The 23458-nt window shown below is 42.3% G+C and overlaps 2 protein-coding genes across 5 annotated transcripts; both read right to left on the bottom strand.

Annotated features, from left to right (window-relative positions):
- Positions 1 to 3212, bottom strand: LOC121179536 (globoside alpha-1,3-N-acetylgalactosaminyltransferase 1-like). 3 transcript variants are annotated; one of them, XM_041034429.1, is made up of 4 exons: positions 3134 to 3212; positions 2930 to 2971; positions 2014 to 2076; positions 1 to 1585 (listed from the first exon to the last, which is right to left on the bottom strand). In XM_041034429.1, exons 2-4 carry the CDS (start codon positions 2961 to 2963, stop codon positions 636 to 638), a joined length of 1047 nt encoding a protein of 348 aa, XP_040890363.1. In that variant the 5' UTR covers positions 2964 to 2971; positions 3134 to 3212; the 3' UTR covers positions 1 to 635. The 3 variants fall into 3 exon arrangements, with proteins under 3 accessions (XP_040890363.1, XP_040890364.1, XP_040890365.1); XM_041034430.1 differs by lacking the exon at positions 3134 to 3212 and having other exon boundaries at positions 2930 to 3025; XM_041034431.1 differs by lacking the exons at positions 2014 to 2076; positions 3134 to 3212 and having other exon boundaries at positions 2930 to 2965.
- Positions 3213 to 5635: 2423 nt separating this feature from the next.
- pcsk1 (proprotein convertase subtilisin/kexin type 1) lies at positions 5636 to 17709 on the bottom strand. Of its 2 annotated transcripts, none has more exons than XM_041034111.1 (14): positions 17521 to 17709; positions 16263 to 16367; positions 16033 to 16155; positions 12773 to 12919; positions 11544 to 11620; positions 10619 to 10707; positions 9766 to 9938; positions 9199 to 9411; positions 8973 to 9073; positions 8580 to 8813; positions 7182 to 7339; positions 6930 to 7063; positions 6499 to 6666; positions 5636 to 6064 (listed from the first exon to the last, which is right to left on the bottom strand). In XM_041034111.1, the coding sequence occupies exons 1-14, from the start codon at positions 17707 to 17709 to the stop codon at positions 5636 to 5638; spliced, it is 2340 nt and encodes a 779-aa protein (XP_040890045.1). The 2 variants fall into 2 exon arrangements, with proteins under 2 accessions (XP_040890045.1, XP_040890044.1); XM_041034110.1 differs by having other exon boundaries at positions 6505 to 6666.
- Between the last annotated feature and the right edge of the window lie 5749 nt (positions 17710 to 23458).

Below are 23458 nucleotides of genomic sequence, written 5' to 3'. Positions count from 1 at the left end.
CATTCTAGCTAGTTTCACCAGTTTCAAAACTACGTTAGCTGAAGCTCAAACATGGCAGATGCAACCTGAAGAAACAGCATCTCGTTGTGTCCATTTTGCCCCCACCTGGTATTTAAAGACCTTGAAACAGCAGCCCTTCCAGTTAATGATTGGCCACTGTGGGGAAAGTGTGCACTTACACTGTTGACTCTTATCACTGCTGACCACAAAGCAGCTGCAGCAGTATCTCATAGGCTGACATTAATGGAGAGGACGAGTGCTTCGTTTAAAGAGACAGGTCAATTTTGTTTTTGTCTGCTGTGGAAGAGATAGCAGGCACGTAGAGGTGCTGTTCACACAAATGGTTCTTTAATAGAGAACAGATTGTGCAGTTTGCTTTTGAGTGATTGCAGCCTATGGCTAATAGAACAGAAAATTAAATAGAAATTCAGAATTAATAACTGGATAAAGATGACTGAAATATGTGCCTTTATTTTTTTCCCTCCATCTTCTGTCCTTTCATAACACTGCTAAATGTTGACCGGAGACCCTCTCCAAAGAAAATCTAACTCTAAAAACAGCAGTGCTTCATGTAGAAATGAGATACTTTGGTGGATTTAGCCAGCTGAACCCCCCATCCTACCTTTTACATTTGTTCAACATTTGTGCTGCTCTCTCGCCTTCTTATCGTAAGACTCACATTGCCTTCCCAGGGAGACTAGCCTCTGTACAGGCACATCAGCGGCCAGGGCCGAGTCCCACCAGCTGTACTCTGGTGACAGCACACAGGTCGGCCTGTGGTCGATCAGGTAGCGGTTCAGGTAGCTCTCCTCAAGGCCCCTTGCCACTACTCCATTGGCCTGGTCCTCCAGAATGAGCAAAGAGCAGGCGCGAGCCAGTCTGTACATATCAGAAACCAACCCACCATACAACTCTGAGGTGTAGTAGTAGTCTCCTTCATCTTCCTCCACACAAGCAGATGAGACTTCTTCAACTTCATAAGGAAATGTATTTCGTGGCATCCCATAGAGCTCAGGGTGTAACGTGGCCACCAGGTCTCCTAGGATTTCCTGTCCCACAGGGGCCACAAACTCCTGGTCAACGTCAGCGCAGAAAATGTATTCAACCTCGCTGCTGATTGGCTCTTTGATGGCATCAGCAAGCAGGGCCATACGACGATGGGCCAGTCTGTCCCACCCAGGCAGCTCTGCGACAGGAACCACCTTCAGCTCTCGTTCTGGCCCCAACTCGATGGGGGGATCCAGAGAATGGGGACTGTCTGTGAGAATGTAGTAGGTTACCATCTGACCTGGGAGAAAGTAGGTTTCAGCTGAAGAGAGGAAGCGTCGGACAAAGTGGCTGTAAGTTCCCACAACGAGGGTCAGCAGACCTGTACGGATTCCCTGTTGTGCGAATTTAGCTCTGCGCCAGGCCGAGTTGCGGGTGCCACCCCACACTAAAGGAGCACCCCATGGTGTCTCCATAGGAGTTTGTGGTACCGCTGGCTTGACAACTGTCATTTCTCCTCCCCTATCCATTCCCAAGGCATGAAAGATAGGGTGAGGTGACTTCCCACTGGCAGTGCCTTTACGTCCATGGAGAAAGTCTGAGGAGGCAAAACATGATTTTTTTTTTTTCTTTTTATCTCAACATCAGACTGGTTTCTCTTCAGGAGAAATAGCAGGAAGTGATACTTTTTGTGAAGTACACTTTTGAGAAGCTGGAGAAAAAATATTTCCAGTTCAGTCAAATTGAGCACAACTGACCTTATTTAAACTACATTTTAACTTTCACCACATGTCTGTGCCTGGAACATTTAGAAAAGATATTACATGTTTTATAATAATCTGTCACAATCAAGACAAAATATAAAGAACAGACCTTTCTGAACATGACAGGATGGGAACTGCTTAGCATGCAGTCCAAACAAAAGGGTTCTGTTTTATATTTACTGGGCCACAAGATTTTTTTTTCAAAGTGCATTTAGTCCTGGGACAAAGTGTTAGAGTAGAAGAAATTCTTCTGTACACTTACATATGATAAGACACAGGAGGAAACAATACAGGACTAGCTGTATTCTGGTCACTCTGACAGATCCTGTGTGAAGGACAAACACACACATCTCAATTTAATGTAACCAGTACCAGTTGCTGTACTCCCCCAGTGAGCATGTGATAATTATTAATGTCATTTTAAGCCCTGATAGGTAAAAAAAAGCCTGATCTCACAGGAAAGAAAAGGAATGCACCGCTAAAGAAACATTTCTCTTTGGAAAGGTAGCAACCTGTGATTGCTCAAATAATGTAATCTCTGAAGTAAATGAAATACTTATGTGCTTTACACTGTAGCCCATTTAATGGAACAATCACAGTACAAAGTCCTGTTCTGAATTTGAGAAAGTTTAGGAAAAAGACACAAAACATGTAACAACTCAAATAAACAAGCAGTTGCAACTGGGATTTACAACATAGTAAAATCTTGTCGTCTAAGTGAGCAAAAAAAAAAAAAAAGAAAAGAAAGAGTTATGACGAGAGACTGGTTCAGAACCAAAAGTTACCCATAATTGCATGAGAGAGAATATAAGCAGAGGCTTAAGTAAGTGAGTGTAGAAGTTTATCTTCATGTTCTCCTGTGATATGCATGCTCTTCCTAAAAAGATTTAGGGGAAAGACACAGGAGTTCTTGAAATAATTTTCTTGCCTTTTTTTTCCTTCCTGGACCTATTTTAAGCATCAGGTCGCTCACAGAAAACCTCTAACAGCTTTAACAATCTTTGGCGTTTGCACTTAATCCTTGCTGGCTCAATCCAAAATCTGCTTGTCTCAAAAGCAACCAAGCTTTCACTGAGCATGTACAAGTACAGCAGTCACAAATCAATGACAAGTGAGGGGAAAACAACCACTTGTGGCATGAGCAGAAGAGGTGGAGCAGTGGCTGAGGTTATACTGACCTGTGGGCGTCTTGCAGAACGGAAACAACGCCATACTGTGACCTGTTGATGGATAAACACAGAAACCTTTGTCTGAGGCTACTATTTTTGCTACTATTAAAAAAAAATCTCTGCCTCTCTCTCTGTTCCTCTCCTGCTCACTCTGTCTATTCCTGGAAATTTGCTGTTTAACTCACTGCTTTCCGTCAGTGATTAGTTTCTTACCTTGCCCCCTCTTTCTCTCTGTTCTTGTTGCTTTTATAATATTTTCCGCTCACTTTTCTTCACATATCTTCGTTCTTGCTCCCCCCCCTTCACTCTCCCCCCTCAGGCTTTTGCAGTATTCAGTTCTGGAGCAAACCCAAAGCAACCAGATGTGTGGGGAATCTGGGCGAATGGGAGGAGTTGAGAAGTGGAGGATAAGACACAAACAGGGAGAGAAAAGATTTAAAATGTTATACTGTCAGCAAAGAGAGAAGTGGACTAACATTCTTTCCTCCTACGCATGTTGGAAGCATGACAATGAACTGTGGGCTATGAAGGGACAATAAAAAAAACTCTGGAAGAACGTCAGAACCCTCCAGGACATTAAGTAGGAAGTAGAAAGACTGTGTATTAAACCAACCTCAGTTCATATCAGCAGGGTGTTGTACTCTCGCTGTCCACAAGGTGGAGGCATTCAACAGGAAACACAATTGAAGAGGCTCCTGCATGTCAACAGTCAAGATAAAGAGACAGTATACTTTAAAGTGCTTGTAATATCTTTTGTGAAGCAATGAGTCTAGTCAAGGCCCAGAAATACTGCATGCTGCCAGGGACTCAGACGGACTCAAGAGGTCACTTTGCAGTTTATTACGTTAAATCTCATTGTTTTTTTTTTTTTTTGTACATCCATACAGAAATTGCAACATAATATTGGTTTGTGTAAACAGCTTTGGACTGAAGCATCAGTCAAAAACAAAAACATAAAGAAAACAGCACAGGCTACTCTAAAGAATGGATAAATTACAGGGTGTATGTAAAGCGTTGTCCCAAACATTTTCTTTTTCCCTTTGTCACTCTGTTGGCAGAGAAGCGGGGCAGGCAGCTCTGAGCTGGAGGATAAAGACTCTGCATAGAGGCTTCATACCTATTCGTGTCATAAACACTTGGACTAGCATCTATAAGTTGATCTACACCATGTGGAGATGAGTACACACATTTATTATAGCATATATTAAGGCGTTTAAGATGAATCTGATTGAAGATTGCAGTGCAGAGCCCCTATACTACAGATTTTCCGGTCAGCTGTGATAGGTCCTTTAATACCAAATAAATAATACCAGAGAAGTGGTACAGCTGAAAACAATGAAGCAATAATCTGTCAAGGATTTAAAGAACTGTTTGTGGTTGTCATGTTACCGGTGATGAACAAACAACATGTTAGCCATTTGCACAACCACTGAATACACCGAAGCTTTTCCACAGCAAAAAATTTTGGCAGTGTTTATTGGTAGTTATGATAACTACGCTGACTTTGCAGTTAATGAGAGAACTGCACCACGAGAAAATAAACCGTTCACGGGTTTGATACTGTATATATTATTTCCATAAACTATGAGGATCCTTAGAAAAATATTTCATTTAATGCAGCATTGTACTTATACAAAATTAAACAAATTGCACAAGAAGAAGATCAATCTGTTATTTTCTTCATTTTGAATGTGTCTCCACCTGAAAGACTTTCCAGTGCTCCTTCTGTCATTCATTATTAGCAAAGTCGAGGTTTTTATAGTATATTGGTACAACTGTCTCATCTGCATACTTTTGTAGTAAATAATCTTTCACAATAAATATATTTCTCTTAATACTTACAGCCCAGAATACAATTCTTCTGCTCTCTTTAGTGTTGTTGACACCCTGAGATTAAATCTTTTGTCAACACGTTTAAACTTTTAAAAAATTTGGTCAATTTAAATTTTTTATTTTGTTTTGAATGTATGCTGATTCTAATTTAATGACTTCATGTCTGTTTCTTAAGAATCAATTTGTCATCTGAAGTGAATAAAGTGTGTAGGTGTCTGATACAAGAGTGAAACATTTTGAAAGAAAAAAGAAAAACATGAAAAAGCAAAACTATAAATAGAAACTGGATTTTTGAAAGTGGAGATTTTAGATGTCAAGTGTTTTCGAAACCATATTACAATCATTGTCTTTGTATAATATATAATTAATATATAGAGACTAATACAAAACTTATATTCTAAAGGCGGCATGCTTGAGCAGGCAGTGAAGAGAAGAGACACAAGGCTTTCCCTGACTTTTCTTACAATTTAAATGCTTTCACTTTTACTACATGGAGATAGAGTTTGTAGCAGAGAGGCTCAACAACAAATCCATGTTTTGAATCATATGTAGACTCTGTAAATCTCCCGAGACTGAATGAAAGGAATAATTAATGAATGGTGATTGGCAGATGAATGTGAAGAGAACAGATGTGCAGCATTTTGGGGGAAAACTGAAAACTGAGTGGAAGAGTAGGAGTTTTCTTTCCTGTGTTTCTTCTCTTCTCCTAAACTCCAACGCCTCATCCCATCCCTTTGCTTTCTCTCTTCTCTTTGCCTTGTTCCTCTGCTCCCCAACCAACACATAACCATGCTTCTCCCTTATCTTATATATGTCTCCTCTGTTCTCCTCTCCTCTCCTCTCTTCTCTTCTCTTCTCTTCTCCTCTCCTCTCCTCTCGTCTTCACTTGCGGTCATCATCTAACATTTCAAACAGGGCCTGCAGCAGTCGGTCATCTCTGTGCCTGTATGGCTTGGTGCTGTAGAAGCCATCGCTGTAGTCACTGTAGACACTGTCCTCAGGGCCCTGGTACTTGTTGATCAAGTCCAGAGCCTGGTACAGCTTCTGAGCGGGGAGTTTTGTTGTAGGTGGAGAGAGACTCCTGTCCAGCTGTTGCTGATTTCTCCAGATGGAGGAGGAGGATCTGGCTATGGCCGGGGGCTGCGCCTGGACTGGAATCTGCCTGTTGAAGGCTGTCTGCAGGAGGCGCAGAAGGGCCAGAGAGGGGGAGTAGGGTGAATTCAGAGGCTTTTTGGGCTCCTTTTCTGGGTCGGAAGAGGGAGAAGCATGTGCAGTTTCTGTCTTAGGAGGTGGATGGGCCTGTGTGGGCTCCTGAATCAGCAGACAGACAGAGAGGAGACATGTTAGTGGTGCGTGACGCACACTGTGAGACAAAAATGATCCTCAGCATGTGCATCTAAATATAGGCCACAGAACAGTGTTCCAATTTGTTTAGCTCCAAGAGAGATTGTACATTAGCTTGGAATTACAGTTTCACAATTTGTGTTTAAAAAAATCACTTGGACTTTGAAGTGTGTGTTGGCTCTGTACTCCAGCATGACAGATCTGGAATTAAACGTAGACTCTTCTTGTACTCTTGCACTGTGATAAAATTGCTGGGATAAAAGGAGTTGTGTTTTATGTCCTCTTAGACAGCTTTGCTTTGGGTTTTCAAGAGAAACTTCAGACACTACAATCAGCCTAACACTTGCACTCATCCCTTTCCTTTAACATCCATCTTCGTAGACATTCACATGTAGCTTTGCACTCACCTCCATCATGTCGTCCATATGTTCCACACCACGCCTGTCATTCTGCACAGCGTTGTAGGGAATGTACACTCTAGGTTTCTTCATGTGCTCTGGCTTCTCTGACGTTCCATGAAGAATCAACTTCCAATTCAAGATACGGCCCTCGTTCTCCATACGACCAGACTGAGAGAAAATGATCTTTAAATCTCAGAAAAACTAACACAAACTCAGCACATTGCTTATAGTAATACTTACATGCAGCATAAACAAGATGTTTATCCTTATGGACATTTTTTTGCAAGCTTAAATACTTAATTTAAATGTTTATCACTGCATTTGTATGCAATAGTTTAATTCTTGCTTCAGCTGCATGCAGAAATATGAAGCTAGTTTAAAATTACAGCTGAGAAACGGTGTTTCATCTCTAAATCATGTCTGTAACTCACAGTGTCTGTGATCTTCAGCGTCCATGTACCAGCAGGGTCTTCTCCCCATGTATGAACAGACATGAAGTCCCAGTTTCTGAAGCCGTTAGAGGACGTGTCCCTCTCTCGCTCAGCCAGAAGCACTGTATTGGTACCTGAGGGAAAATCAGATGTGTCCAAACAGATAGATCAATTGAGGGCTTTGTTATTGCACTCGCACATGCATGATTGTGTGTGCGTGTGTGTGTGTGTGTGTGTGTACACATCTCTAACCGGCAGGGGAGGTGAGTGTGATGTGAAGATCTCCTCTCCTGGTGTATTCAATGCTGGCCTCCACCTGCACATGCTCCAATGAGCGGACTGTGTTCTCCTGCCCCGCACAGGCTTTGGTTGGAATCTCTATAGTGATCTCCCCTGCTGCTTTCAGCTCCCTGTGGGATGTATTAAAATAGCAGGGAATGAGACAAACAAACAGCTCTCCATGACAACAGAAGTCTATCATATGTGCCATGTAGTTCCCTGACATGTTCTCATTACTGCACGTAGGTCTGGGAAACTGCAGCAGGATGGAAAAAACACCTAACAGCTGCACGTACTGCAGGCAACACATATTATCCTGTGATAATTCGACAACAATCCCAAATTTGGGAAATATTTTGTTCATCACACACATACATAAGATGCATTGACAGATTTGGATGCCTTTGGTCATTCATTTGCAAAAACAGTTAATCCCCATCTCTCCCAGACATGAATGAAAGGATTTCCGTGTTCAAGCTGGCATACAGCTGGAGGGGGTTGTAGACCACTAAGCAGTGACGGAAATGCAGAGCCAAATCCTCTGGATTAAACAGGGATGTAGCAAGGTGATGGGGAAACTGGGTGTCAGTGCTATTGAGTCCCGTAATCCAAAGCAAATGGCAAAATGGACACTTGAAGGAACTCAGACCTCAGCTGGCCTTAGCTGCTGGCCTCAGCTGCTGGCCTTAGCTGCTGGCCTTAGCTGCTGGCCTTAGCTGCTGGCGGTGGTACAATATGAAGAGGAAAAAGTTTTTTTTCAAGTTCAGAGTACAGCAACTAATCTTTATCCCTCGATTTTCTTGAGTTGTTAATCCAAAAAGGAACACAAAACAAAACATCTGGTTAGACAACAGCTGGAGGTATTCTTTCCTCTGAGTTTCAGTCCGCGCTTGGCGGATTTCTATTTGGATATTTAATCCCATTTTTTTTTAGAAATTAGTAAACAAATCACAAACTGTCAATAGTTGATGACTGACCTCAAATTTCAATGATCACATCTGTCATGGTGAAAAAAACAAGCTCTTTTTAATTAATTTCGATTCATTTTCATGGCTCTGAAAGCCCTCCCAAGCTTAGGATTTGTTGTTGTCACCACCCCACTCGAATAAAGCAACAGATGCGTCTTTAATAACACAGATGGTTTTATCTGTTTGCTTGTCATGACATTAGCAAATCTAACTCTCTCCCTCTTTCTCTTACTTGAATTAGATACTTTGCCAAAATGTCATGTCGTCTACCACAGTGATCTTTTAGACAGTATAGAGCAGCTAGGGTTGTCACAAACTCTGTGCCACTGGCAAAGCAAAAAACAGAAACTACAGAGATAACATGCTAAACAAAAAGCAAAAGGTAAATGAGAGATAGAGATACCTGGGCTGGAAAGAATCATCCCTGACGATACATTGCTTCTTTTCAGGCACATGCTTCCAGGTGGCCGGGTCAGCGAGGTCCACCAGGGCTTTAGCATTCAGGAGGCCAAAGCCAAAGCGGCTGTTGACCATCAGTCCTGCTCCGTTCCTTTTCCAACCTGGATTATTGGCCAAAGGATCGAACTCAGATGTCCAGACTACGATGTGCTGCAGGTCTCTCCAGGTTAGGTCTGGGCTAAAAGCAGGGAATGTGGACAAGGAGGCAGACCAGTGAGTATTTACTGATGTGTGTATATATGTATATATAAAAATGCCAAATGACTTGGAACGTTGTATTAAAATATCATATACAGATTGTGTCAGTAACAGATGTGTCATTTGCAGTAATGCATACTTTTGTTCCAGTGCCAGGGCAAATATTCCAGCGGCCAGCGGGGCAGAGGCCGACGTTCCAGTGTGAGTCTGAGTGCACTCATTGTGTAGATCAGCACTTGTCTGAAAGTAAGTGGCCAATGTGTAACATGGAAAATAAATTCATAGATTAACATGACATATCCATTGAACAAACATTAACTACCATGAATATAACGTGACACAACACTGCAAAGGTGGTTACTTACGATCCTCTGGTCGGTGTAGTCTCCACTGCTGTACGCTGTAGCCAGAGTGGAGGAGCACTTCTCAGCGTACCAAGGGGACAGGCCCTGCTGGGAGGCACTGCTGATTGAGATTGTGTAGATGCTGTCCGTGTAGCCGTCACAGTCACAGTTATCTCCCTGACGGCCACCATTACCTGATGCCCAAACAAAGATAGAGCCTTTCCCACCACGGCCCTGCAGAAGGCACGACAGAGAAAAGAAATGCTAGATGCGTTGTGCTATCTGATCTGGCCTTGTTGCTTACACTGCAAACACATTTTATATACCAAACATGCTATAATGCTGTATAGAAATTATCATACTTTAACCTATTTTAAACTGAAATAGAAACATAAATGTTTTCTGACAACTATGACCAATAGCATGTTGTCATTAGAAGCTTTATTCCCAGCAGCAGACAACATTGTCCTTATTGATTCTGTTCTATCTGATTCCCGTCACTGCTGCAGATAATAGCTCCCACTAGGAACCTCAGTCTGAGTTCACACCAGCTGACTGTGAGTGAAAACTGCCCGTCTTATCATTTACCTTCTGGATACCGTATTCAAAAGCCTTCTGGGCCAGGCGGCCAGGGCCCTCCACTGTCTTGCCATCATCATTGGGTCCCCAGCTGGCACTGTAGATGTCCACATGGTCTGGATTGAACCCAATAGAACTGGCCTCGATGGCATCAGTCACAATCCCATCCAGCATGCGAATCCCTAAGCAGAGAGAGAGGAACGGGGAAATTTTAGGACAGGATATTCAAAGGTAGAAAACAAAGAAAGTATCACATTTCACTCCCTAATCCCTAAATAAACAAAAATATTAGAAAGAAAAAATATCAAGTCCTTTACTTAATTTAATGTTATGAATACAATGCTTTGATTTCAAGGCAATGAACTGTATCATGTTCTCATTTCAAGATTTAGGTACCTCTGGGGCACTATAAGAACCCACTGACCACCCTGGCCCCTCAGATGTTGCAGCCCTAATATGCAAACCATTGTTTAGGTGGATTGGAGCTGAGTAATTTTAGAGAGTGACATTACGCAACCATCTGGTATAAAAATCAGGTCTCCAACAGGAAATCTTCCCTCCCTGCTGGCTATAAATAAAATAAATAAAAATCCATGTTTGCAGCCATGGTACCTAAAGGTGAAATGATGTCGTCAATTAATGCTCTTCATGTCCTGAACTTTACTGTCTTGTTAAACAAGCATGGTTACACCTACCAGACATGTCCTTACTGTATTCAAGAATAACATATGAATACTATCATCTACTTTTTATAGAATAATTTCTGATTATTTCTGAACTGATAAAATCACTATCATTTACATTAAATCCCACAAAAGCTGCAGAGACAGCAACAACAACCAGAGCTGTAAAAAGGTTTTACCTCCAACCTTGGAGTTAAATGCTACTCCAACCCCACATTTATTGTTGTCTGCCTGCATAGCAATTTCCCCAGCACACCTGGTCCCATGCCTGCGAAGAAAAAACAGATTTAATATACATTTAATTTAAACACTCACTTGTGTTTTTGTAAAATTTAAAAAATAACACGTTACAGGACAGGACATTGACAGGAATTTCACTGCATTATTTTTCCCTAATGGTTGTTTTCAACTGTATTACCTGCCCTTATTACTTGAGAGAATGCAAAACTTATTACAGGAGGCCACTTGACCGCTTGGTTACATAACATTCTCTCTTAAAATGTCATGTTTAGAGCAGAAAATAATGATCGTGAGGAGAGGGTCATTTGCGTCATCTGAAAATGGAGGACCTCTGTATGTACAGCCCTGCAATTATTCATCTGCTTTGAACTGTGGAGTATTCTGATAACAAAAGAGCACAATGTTGTTGGCGGAGAGAAGTGTGTGTGTGTGTGTGTGTGTGTGTGTGTGTGTGTGTGTGTGTGTGTGTGTGTGTGTGTGTGTGTGTGTGTGTGTGTGTGTGTGTGTGTGCGTGTGTGCGTGCGTGAGACAGCTGGCACACGGTAAGCCATTAACTTCAGGTATGGTCTGAGAAACACTTGCAGAGGAAAAGCAGGGGAGGAAGTAAACTGAATCCAGTGAAACAAGTGTCTTCCCACCCTCTGGCAGAGTCTGCTTTCAGTATGTTCAGCCAGTTCTTGCCTACTTTATGTTTATTTATTATTAGATTAGGATGCAACTTGTAATAATCAGTCTTCCCATGAGAACAGTTCACTGAAGTCAAAGAAACCAAAGGAAGAGGTCTCACCAAACTAGGGACAAGCTTGTTCCAGTTTCATAAAATTAAGAAAGGTATAGTAATTTTAGTCTCAGCAGTGAACTCACTTGTTTTCATTAGTGGAGTCGTATCTGGGGAAGGGGTCGGGGTCATTGTCATTGAAATCGTAGCTGGCCGCTGGATCCTTTAAAAACAGAAACAGACAGAAAACAATCAGACTCGTCTTTTTAAAAGCAGGGATGACGTCAGTGTGCATCAGTGACGGAGGCTTGTCCGGACCACTCTGCTGTTATGGAGACGTGTATGATTTGATGACAAGTGGAGAGAGTGATGTGAGCAAATAGTGAAACAACACATATTGAAAGACTCCGCAGATGAAGGAGTACGTGGCAACAGCTATCTGCTATTTGCTGAAACCTTCTGACTGCTTGACAATGCTGCTCCTGCCTGAGGGGTGTGTCATGGGTCGACAAACTGCAGTTTAAACGCTACACTGTGTGTGGTATAAGTCATGTCTGTTTTTCTCTTTACTGTCATTCAAGTACAATTTGTGCATATAATAAAATGCAAAAATTGTATTCTTATTAAATAGGAAATTAAACCGATTTGTTATTTTAAAGCTTCCTCACAGCAACAGGTTTAATATTTAATAAGATTTCTATCAGATGCCTGCGCCTGTCATTTTAAAATTACTGCTATTAAGTTATGCAAATGCACCCCGCTCATATGCCTTGATTGTTAAGGATGAGCGTCTCGGTTGATTGAGACTCTTTGATTAATCTGCGTTAACTTAATTACAGTGGGAGTTGTTTCCATCAGCCCTCTTGTCATACATCATTTCTTTCTCTCCCTCCCTCAGTCCCTCTCTTTCCCTCTCGTTCTGTGCAGTGGTGAGGAAGTGGCGGCTGGCTTCTGAGACTGACAGCACTGTTTGAAACCAAACCACAGATGGGGCTTTTTAAGGCTTTTAGAGTTCCTGTCAACAGGAGGAACTATGCCAAAATGAAACCCCACTGAGCTCCAATTCAGTCACGCTTGCTTTCATTGGCTTGCAATTATCATCATCAACGCGCAGGCTGTCAAAACATTACTGGAGGAATTAAGATTATTTTCAAATTCTCCATCCCTAAATACAAGGAGCACAGTCATTCACTTCAGTATCACCATTACAGAATCCAGACAATAAAACCCCAAAAGCTCCTTGGAGGTAGACATTATCATATAGAAGACTTATTACTGTCTTCATGATTTGCCTTGTAAGGTGTCACCAGCTGCGTTGCTACGGCAACGGCAGACCCAGACGACAGAGGCTGTCTCCATGGAAACGGTGTCTTACGTAGTTGGAGTAGATGTCTGTGTGGTTCCACTCCAGCCCGTCATCCAGAACGGTGATGACCACTCCTTTTCCTGTGATGCCTTTCTGCCACACGGGGATCACGTGCAGGTCCAGCTTCGGCAGCGAGGAGGACGTCCGTGTATCTTGCTGGAAGACAGGGACAGGGGGTTATTTGTTATGGTGTGAACATTTTGCATCATGTGTTACAAATAGGGCTGCTGTTGACTGTTGGGCGGCTGCTGTTTGTTTTGCAAAATGACACATCTCTAATTCACACTAAATTGAAATGATCATTTCATCTAAACAGGCTCTTAAAGTGTTCCGTTGTTAAAAAGGTCAACTAAAGTAGAGTCTGCCAGCTCTCTGAGTCTGCCTGTTCTTCCACTGACCTTTGCAGAAATTCATCACTGGATTGTTGGCTTTTCCTTTATCGGGGCTTGAGTCCAGTTCTGTAATATGGCCACTTGTAGGCAGATTGCTCCCAGAGGGTCATGATGAGGCTTTTGTGTTGTCCAAGCTCTACTGATTAATTTAACCCTTAAGATGCCTCACAGCATCAAGAGATGTGCTGTATCTGAAGCCACACTTCTTCTGGCTCGACTCACAGTCAATCCCCCAGTCGGATTATTTTAGAAATCCATCTCTGAGGCAATGTAATATCACACAGTGTGAGGGTGTGTGTTTTAAATGGAAAATCAGCAGGGAATGGGGGAAGAGAGAGCTGGACCCATGCCTGCCTGCCTGCCTGCCTGCCTGCCTGCCCGGGGAAGAGTATGATTCAGAGCTGGAGACAGCTAAGACTAAAAAAAGAACTCACATTGCTCTTTCGCTCTTTGCGCATTATGCACAGACACTGCAGAACGCCACCCCAAGATGTGACTCATCCCTGTGATGTATCGCCTTTTTTCTCTCCCTCTTTGATTCCCTGTTTTCACCCCATCCTCTCACTAGGAACTCTTTACTGTACCTTTCTGTCTTTGGACAGCATCAGAATCAGCTGACAGTGAATAGAGGAACTCAAATCTCAATGTAAATACACAGCAGATGTCCTACTTACACACAATGTGTTTTTTCTTTTTATAGTAATTTGCTCACAAGGCTTTTTACTCCCGACCAGCTCATATCTACAGTTTGCTTGTTTTGGTGTAACACCAAATGACTCACTTGTTGATGCTGGTAGCAGCTGAGGGGGCTGTCAGTGGCCAGCCATGCACACACTTTAATGGTACACAGCAAATACACACAGTAGCTTATAAAACGAGTGAGTGGACACGCACACGCCAGAGATCGCACAAAGAGATCCCTCCATGCACGAGTAACACAGACTGACAGTGGCTCAGCCATGGATGCACACACTCCCTCTCTCTCTTACTTTCTTGCTCTCTCTGTCACACACACACAGCCATGCAGGCAAGAGGAATTTCAAGCTACAAGTATGAGTCACTCCCTGATTAAATTATCAGGCAGTCACCCACTCTTGAAAGATAAAGACACTCATCCGCTTCCCAGGCCCAGCTCTCCCCCTCTGCCAGCACATCAACCTCTACCCTCGTCACACAGCTCCGCCCTCACTAATGCCAGTAATCATCAGGTCTGTCTTTGACCATCTCATTATCATATGTGTTTCTTCATTTGCAAAAAAAAAAAAAAAAAAAGACATTATAGCATAGTGGGTGATGTAAAGAATGACACCTGAAACCCTTTCTCTTTCCACTGTTTTACCTATTCCTGCATAGCTTTGTCCTTTGCTGAATGGACGAGGTGAATGAATCACGATGCATCAGACGGAGTGTAACGTGGCCCTTGCAGTGACACAGACATGGGCTCATGTGGAAATACACTAAGTGGCACTTTAAGGCCAATTCCATTAGAGTCATCATCCCTGATCGGCAAAAATGATTCGTCTCAATTTATTTCCTTATTCCCTGTAAGCGTGTGAGTCATGCTCAGTTAGTGCAGGTGTGGAGAAGTGGAAGCTGAGGAAAGGTAATATGAATCCCTGCTCTTCTCTCTCTCTCTCTCTCTCTCTCTCTTTATCTCTGAAAAGCAAACGCAAACACTGATGCAACACACATTAACATACACTTCCTTGTTTTCTGGCAAAGCAGGGACAAACAAATGATGGCGACTGAGCTAAAGATGATTCAGTGACTTGGTCATCTTGGACTTTTTGAATTGTAATGGTCATTTTTTTGTACTGTTTTCTCATGTTTTATAGACAAAATGATTAATCAGTCAACATGGAAAATAATTGATCAATTGATCATAAAATAATTGTTAGCTGCAGCCCTAACCAAGTAACTAGTTAATGCATTCGGTGGTTTGACCTGGATGATTCCCTCCCAGGCCCCATTCAACCACTGTTACACCTTCATATGTGCTGTGGTCAGTGGGACAATTCATTCTAATCTTATGGATCAAAATAAGCAAAGATGTCTTCACAGAGGTGATGTGGGGGTCAGCCTGCGGTCAGGATAAAGTCAGCGTGTCGGTAATGGTTAGGGAAGGGGATGCACAGCTGTGACAATCTCGTGTTCACTGCTGCTACTTGGCCTCAATGGGCTAAAACATCCCATTCAGGGTAAATGCATGGTGCTCTACTCTACTCCATCCTGCTGGATTATAGTCTCTCCACCCCTCTCATCTCCACATGGACTGTGTTACCAATTAAGCAAATGGCTCTTTTGGTTAGAACTGCTTGATAACATGCTATTATTTCATTGTTTTCATGTTTTTTCCCCTCTGTTTTTTTTTTTTTTTTTTGGACACTGTTTATGGGAAAGCACTGATTGTTCACTGTTTGTATCTTTTGCATTCACGCAAGCCACATTCATGCCCACGAGCAAACGTGTATGTACACACACATACACACTGCACACATACACTCAATAACCTTCTGCCATAAGCAAGAGGGCCCTGTGAGGACAGAGGGCAGTCCACAGTGTGGAGCTGTCCAGCACCCGCAAGGCTTCAGTACGTCTCTGGGGGACGATCAGACCATCTGAATGCGAACAGACATCCCAACCAGACGCAAAGTGCACAACACATGACCAGCAGGATGGCTGTCAACCTAGTTCTGTGGTTTATGGGGCACTGGGAAGCACACAGCGTTCAGATATTTTCAGCATGAACTGGATGAATTGTTAACTCACTTGCTTGAATTTCTCATTTGCATTTTCTCAACCAGAGCTGTGGCAGACAAGCTTAATTCACTCTTGTGTGTGTTTTCGTGTGATGTTCAAGCCCGACTGGAGACTCACCAGGTACCACTGCTGATTCCACATGGGATCATCAAACAGCTTATCCACGGGGCAATCCCTGCAACCCCCGAGGGACGCTCGCTTGCTGCGACGTTTCTTGTACTGCTGTTCTGCCCAAAGCACCTATACGCAGACAGGTGGAGACGTTTGGTCTATTCAGTCTGTTAAAACGGGGACACGGTGATCTTGAGCTGACGGGGACAAGATAGCAGCTAAAAGAGACCACTCACCCGATCATCCTCAGACAGCTGCCTGGTGATGTGGCTGGCGCTCCGTTTCATTCTGCTAGGATGACTGCGGTGTTTGAACAAGAAATGGTCTTGCAGGGCCCCAATCTGCAGAGAGCAAGACATGACATGAGACAAGATGAATATTTTATAGGAAATGACATAATACCTGCCATCTGGTCGCTGAAGCCTGTCGTGCAGGTGTAGAAACATTATTATCTCTCAACAAAAGCCTCAGGAATTCAGTTTTGGGGGAAAACAAGCTGAAAACTGTTTCCTCATCCAGATAGTAAATGATTTAAAACACGACTCTGGTGCTACATCTCAATTTCTGCCCTTCATTTTGTCTGTGTTACAGAGTCATTTTCTCACCCACAGGTGTGTCTGCTTTTCTGTGGCTGCATTGCATGGATCTGTAGGGACACCAAGGCATGTAATATCCTCATTAATGTCAATGACTGATGTTTAATGCTTTGAGTAAAGTCATAAAATGTTAGTCCATTCCACAGTTGACATCTGGCGCTTATTTCTATGGAGGTTGAACGCATGTGTTTTTAACATCTCTGGACAAACATGTCCTCTAAATGAATATAATGTTGTATAAAGAAGAAGACAGACAAGCATACAGTGTGTCTCAGTATCCATGACACATGAAAGCTCAGTTAATCATTGACCAGCATTACTCAGGGCTACAGGTTTCATATGCATTGATGAACCGGCTTAATAAGTCCGACTAGACCGAATGTTTCTGGATTGTAGAAGACAGCATTAGTCAGTCTGACATACTGGGAAAGACGGGGATGTACTGAGCTGGGAAATGAAAACCTGAGTCCCCCGTTGTGGGTTATCAGAAATGTGTAAACAGTGAGTCATAAATCAATTGAAATCCTCCTCCTTTAATTTAGCAGCGTTCTGAAAATGCAATGTGTGCTTTTGGGCTATCATAAAAGCAATGAGTTTCCAGTCTAATGGCCTTATCATGCAAAGCAGAATAACTGATACAGCTGTTACAACACAGTCCACAGCTTATACTGTAGGCTGCAGGCTTAATTAACATCCCGTGATTCATCAGGCTTTTATGGTTCCTGTTTGGTGGCTGTTAAACTAGACGTTTGATATTAAAATGGGATTGCATTAGAGCTTTAATGTCACGCCAAATAAATAACAGCCACTAAAAGCAGCCAGCGCACGCCTCATTTTTTAGAGTGATTTGATTCCTTATGTGTAAACTAGCGTTTCGCTCCGGGGCGTTGGTGCCTACCTGTCGGACCAGTTCGTAGTCCAGCTCCCTGGCGATCGCCTCCGCAGCGGCCAGTCCGCCTGGGATCTCCACTGCCCACTCGTTCAGGTACTGTCTGTCCACGTAAGACGACCCCAGCGACCGGGGAACCACAGCGCAGAGGATGGCAAAAACACAACACATCACCGCTGGACGACATCTCACTTCCATCTCAGAGGAAATTCAACCAGATGAGAAAAAAAAAACGTGTGCGCGTGTGTAGATATATAAATATATATGTATACAAACAGCTTAGATCCTCCCAATAAAAGCAGCCAAAACTCCAAGATGTATAAATCTAGTGTAGTGATAATAAAGCAACGTCCTTGTTTTCTGTTAATTCCTCGGCACGGTATTTGTCCGTCAAGGAGTGGAGATACTGGTGATTGGGAGGGCTGGTTTGTGCGCTGTGAGCGTTTGGGGGGGCGGGTAGTGGGGTGTGGGGGGGCGGTGTTCACACGTCAAATTACGGGTGCTCTGACGTCAGTTTGGCGTCTACCTTTGGTAAGATGTGAGTTCGAGTCCCTGAAGGAGAAAGTCTGAACGGGAGGAGTGTGTGTGTGTGTGTGTGTGTGTGTGTGTGTGTGTGTGTGTGTGTGTGTGCGTGTGTGTCTCAGGGTGGGGGATCCGACTAAAAATATCCCACTGTTTGTCCCCCGAAGGGAGAGGAGGGGGAGGATGAGGAGACATGGAGAAGAAACATATATGAAACGTATATAAATCTATAAAACAATAAATGGTACATGAGCCTATAAGCGTGCTCATACATGTTTATCGTCATGAGGCGGACATCGTGCAGCATCTATCTCCCGCATCCTCCATTCTCTGTTAATCCGTGAGTGAGACAATACGTATGACATTATCATGTTTCACCAAACCAAGGAGCGATCGGGCTTTTCTTCTAAAAAGGTTATCGATAAAAGAAATCTGTCTCAAACGATAAACCATCTCTTTGTCTGTCCTCAAGCTGTGGTCACGTCACCCGGAGACAGAGAGACAGAGGTGGATGGAGAGGTTTCAGCACCGCGGACAGCTCCTCGTCCACACCGCAGATTCCCATCAGGACATGGGATGGAACTGAAACCAGACACAGGGGTGTGTGTCTCCAGCAGCTGAGGACACTATTACAACATCACGTTTAGACGAAAAACAACACACACACACACACACACACACACACACACACACACACACACACACACACACACACACACACACACACACACACACACACACAGATTCAAAATGTGACTTAGTATTATTCTCTGTATCAGATATAAAACAGCCTATTGTGCAGCAGAATGATCCCTGTTCATGTGAAATTTGTGAAATCATACATCATATTTTATAAACTGACCATTTGTCATTTATGACAAATTTGAAACAACACATCTGTCTTAAAATAATGTAAAATAATAGTCAGGTGCCCACATGAACACAAGCAGAAGCAGGTTTTGCTCGCTGTAACCATTTCTCCCATTCATTCTGGCCCCAAAGGCTTCCCCACCCAATGTGCTTTCAGTGCGAGTGACCGGGGACACAATCCCCTCTCCTGGCTCTTTGATGTGAAGCTTCAGCAGTCTGAATTAGATAAATCAAGTGTGCATCTTCCAAAAGGACGTGTTTTTTTTTCCTGTGCTGAGCTGCAGTGAAAATATGGGAGGATTTTGTACTAGAAAGATTGGAAGGCTGGAACTGTGGCATTTGATTTGTCAAACTCAGACTGCTGAAGCCTCATATCAGCTTTAGATCAAACGTAGATTGTGTTTTTACACAGACTGTGGATTCCAAAGATTTTCCAGTTTGGCCTGTTCTTTTGGTAAGACTCACTGATATGATCACATGGCTTCATAAGACGTATGGTTCATTGCTGTAAAATTATCAGCTGTATTCATAGTTCTAGTATTGAGACACATCTACAACATCTGTGGCTGCTCTTATACAATATGTTGAACTGTTTCCATAGTTTAAATCAGAGGAAAGAAGCATGCAGGTAAGTATGCCAACAAGCTAACAATGTTTCTTGATAAACAGATATGTTTACTGAAGTCTTTTTTTTTTTTTTTTTTGCAATTGCGGTTCACATTATCAGATGTATCAGATGGGTGTGACACACTGCATGAATACAAAAATATGTAATATTTCCTGATGTAAAATATAATTTACAAGTGAAATGGTATTCAAAACAGAAATGTGGCAAATTGAAGACAAAATACGCAGAGATGACACACTCATTCACTTTCTCATGTAAGTTGCTGTGCTAAAAATATTCATCTACTGAGTGTGAAATGAGAGTGATAATTATAAGCCAAGGATAATATTAACACAGGGTTTTTAAAGAGGGAATCACGCAGCACTGGGTGTTGTGGATCATGGTTTTTGGTGTCTCCTGGACTGTTACCAAAATCATACAAAGCTCCTTTAATCTGCACTGTGTCCTGAATGAATGCTGTTGTGTCCAACTGATGCTCAGAATGAATTAAAAAAAAAAAAAAAAAAACTAAATGAAAACTGACTCCAGACTAAAATAGTGGCAGTAACCACATCTCCTGTGATATCTAGTTAAACAACACCAGGGTTGGCAGATTTACAAGGGACATGAACTTACCAGCTTTATAAAACTATACTATTTCCACACATGCTGGTAAATAATAATAAAACTTATTTTACATTACATTATATGGATTTGGAAATGTTGTCCTTCATCCAGAAACATTATTTCTATTTAAGAAATGATTGTGTTTTGTAATTTTTCTTGCTCTGTCAAACAGCGTTTGCAGGAAGTTATTCTTGACATTGCCTACCTGAGGTACGGGTCAAGTTGTTTACTGATGGAAACAGTGGATGTACACTGATCAAGAGATAAGGGTGTTATAAGTAACACAATGGTGGTTATGTAGGTACAGTTCATGTAGGACAGACTGTTTAAATTAAGAGCAAGCGCTATTATGCACAATGACTGTTTTTATTCAGATGTACAGTGTTTGTATAAAACTAGAACAGGCTTGTTAGTCATTGTGAGTTAACTGATGATGACTGATACCTTGGTTCATCAGGCTGTGTGCAAACAGGTCTGCACCTGATCTGCAGTATAATCCACCTTTACCTAGCAACAGCTGTTTGCTCTGACCAAAGCCCTCACTGAGCGACACAGAGACACACACACAGGCTGAAGAGCCGCGAAATATTAGCAAGATGGACAGTTAGTTTCAGGCGGTCATCGTTTCAATACAGAGATCTGAACCTTTGACGGTTTTCATTGATTCTCAACATCCTCTGTCCTTGTGTCTGAGCTGTGTGGGTGTGTGTGTTTCACCACAGTGACCTGAGATCACTCATCCGGTCTTCCTTATTGCACTGAGAGAACACACACATACACACACACACACACACACACCAGCAACACAAAGCCAATACACACCAATCACACCATGAGTTTCGTTGAATGAGGTCAGAAGTCTAACCGTGTTTCGTCAGCTAATTATTTTTCCAGCTCCAGAGACACACAGTAAAGGAAAGCAACTGCTTTTAGCTGGAGGATGACGCAGATGAAGCCGAAGTGACTGCTGAGAGCAACCTCAACAGGCAGTAATTCAACCAAAATCAATTAGGTGTGGCAAATAGATGCGAAGACTTCAGCTGCACTTCCTACTCATCTCAGAGTACAGTTTATGGATCAGTGACATTTTGTGGTATCACGTGGCTTTTTTTTGGGTACAATTTTCACAGTTGTGTACAGAGAAGTTATTGTCTGATTTTGTGTGTTTATGATACAGCATATACTTTTTGAAGACACAATGCATCCCATTAAAATGGTTTGAAATTAAAATCTAAAGTATATTGACCGGAAGTCTGTCATGCAGCACAACACTGTAGTCTAATACAATCATGAGACACACCATTGTGAAGCGAAAGAGACTCATTATACCCGTGCACAGGATCAATATACTCCCATGTCATTCAGTGGGCCTGAGAAATCTGCAGCCTGTAGTCAACATAGGCTGATAGTCAACATCCCAAAGATTATGAAACGTTATTAATTATCATTATGAATTTTGTGGAGATGTACAGAACAAGGAATTCTATTACATATGAATCATACAAAATATATTTATAAATATGTTTACATCACAAACACATCATAATTTAATACCTCATTATTTCTGTCTAAAGCCTATTTATTGCTCTGATAGTTTTACTTTACTGAACAGCTGTGAGCTGTAACAGTGGATTTTGTTGTGAAAAATCAGCAGAAGCTAATCCAGTCTGCAACACTTCATTGTGTGTAGAATAACTCAGTGTATGAAAGGTTGAGAATCTGTTTCATTCATTCATGTCACCAAAGCTCAGCCAACGTTGTACAAATGTCACCTGTTATCAGAGGATGCTGTAAAAATGTCCATCCGGTGTCAGCCAGATTGGCATCACTCTGCAGGTGATAGACTGAGGAAACAGTTCACTGATGTGGGGGACGTTCATACTGTTATCGGGAATCGTGAATGTCACACGGACTTTGTCTCTGAAGGGCATCAGAGTGATGGGCACCGCTGGCGCTCAGACATGCAAGTCATCACTTCTTCCACCCTGTATCGCTGACATCAAGGCCGACCAGCACTAAAAAACAGACACAAATGACTGTGGAACAGCCTGTGTGTTCACAGGAGGCAGATCAGACAGGGAACACATGTCAGTGATTAATTCATTTTGGTTTTGTGTCTCCTTTTTGTCAACCCACAATGATATGTTTTCATGTCATTCAAATCAGTGTTGTTGTTCTGACAGTTTCTTGTAAAAACCATTGTTTGTCTTCGTATATTGTGGCAGGATTACTGTTGCATGGCTGTGAAGAGCATCTTTATCTTACCATCCCTTAACCTAATGCACATGAATGTACATGCTATCTTGCACTTTTTAGCATGATGTGTCATTTTTATCATCATCAGTATCAGGGATCATTGAGAGCAATCATCAGCCTAAATCAGACAGAAACCGGTTTGCAGAGTTTATGAACGATTGCACTGGACATGTGACCAGCACCTTGCTGAGTGCATTTAAAGATCAAGCTGCAAAATGGGCTCCTGCTAACACATTTTTTCATGATCAGATAATCAGGAGATTATTTTCTTGATCACTGATTGATTGTTTGGTCTGTAATATGTCAGGAAAGTGTGGGAAATGCCCATCACGGCTTCAGATTGCATCTTAAGTCCAGTCAACAGTCCAAATATATTCAATTTACAATAAAATAAAAAGAAATGAGCAGCTCATTAAAATGATGCAGTTCATCTTATCAGATGCTGTTTTACCTCGGATAGAATGACCCCCAGATGCTGCATATTCCGGCCTGCTCTGGCTGTGTTGACTCAGACAATCCATCTTTTACCCACTAGAGGTCAGGATTGGTTTTCCTCCAGCTCACTGAGAGGAAAAGGAAAACAGCGGTGAGTCAACTCTTCCCTGAACTGTGGGGTGTGTCCTGTCATGCCAAACTCCATAGAGTGCGTTCTTGCATAAACCAAGCGTTGCATGTCTGTTTGCAGCACAAAATTGCGTTCATATCTCTAAATCTGCACTGAATCACACAATCGGTATAATTCACAAGAACCTATTTCACAAATCATCCTCTTACAATTCATGTCATGAACTTTGTATCAGTCTATTTTTTTGTGAATGACAATGTCTGGACCAGCCAGTAATGAACATCATATTGAAATGAGAGACCTGACAAATAAAATACAAGACCTTACGTGCTGCAACTTCATCTCAAAGACACACACACACACACACGCACACACGCATATTGCTAAAACAGTTTGTTTAAGCCAACTAATTCCATCAATCATCAAAGTCAAAAGTTTTCTCCGCGGGAGGGGCACCGTAATTTGCTCCAAGGGGCAGATCAGTCTGTTTTTTTTTTGAC

This window comes from Toxotes jaculatrix, chromosome 3, assembly GCF_017976425.1.
Source record: "Toxotes jaculatrix isolate fToxJac2 chromosome 3, fToxJac2.pri, whole genome shotgun sequence".
In the NCBI taxonomy this organism is placed as follows: Eukaryota; Metazoa; Chordata; class Actinopteri; family Toxotidae; genus Toxotes; species Toxotes jaculatrix.
The sequence above is the reverse complement of the archived record's forward strand: the minus strand, read 5'-3'. Positions and strand labels throughout refer to the sequence as shown.

Coding starts and splice junctions, on each gene's coding strand:
- LOC121179536 (XM_041034429.1), bottom strand. CDS start 2,963: ATGGCGTTGTTTCCGTTCTGCAAGACGCCCACAG. Junction 2,077..2,929: donor GTTCTGCAAGACGCCCACAG/GTCAGTATAACC, acceptor TCCTTCACACAG/GATCTGTCAGAGTGACCAGA. Junction 1,586..2,013: donor CCTCCTGTGTCTTATCATAT/GTAAGTGTACAG, acceptor TTGCCTCCTCAG/ACTTTCTCCATGGACGTAAA.
- pcsk1 (XM_041034111.1), bottom strand. CDS start 17,709: ATGGAAGTGAGATGTCGTCCAGCGGTGATGTGTTGTGTTTTTGCCATC. Junction 9,074..9,198: donor ACTACACCGACCAGAGGATC/GTAAGTAACCAC, acceptor ACTTACTTTCAG/ACAAGTGCTGATCTACACAA. Junction 6,667..6,929: donor CGCTGAAGATCACAGACACT/GTGAGTTACAGA, acceptor ATTTTCTCTCAG/TCTGGTCGTATGGAGAACGA.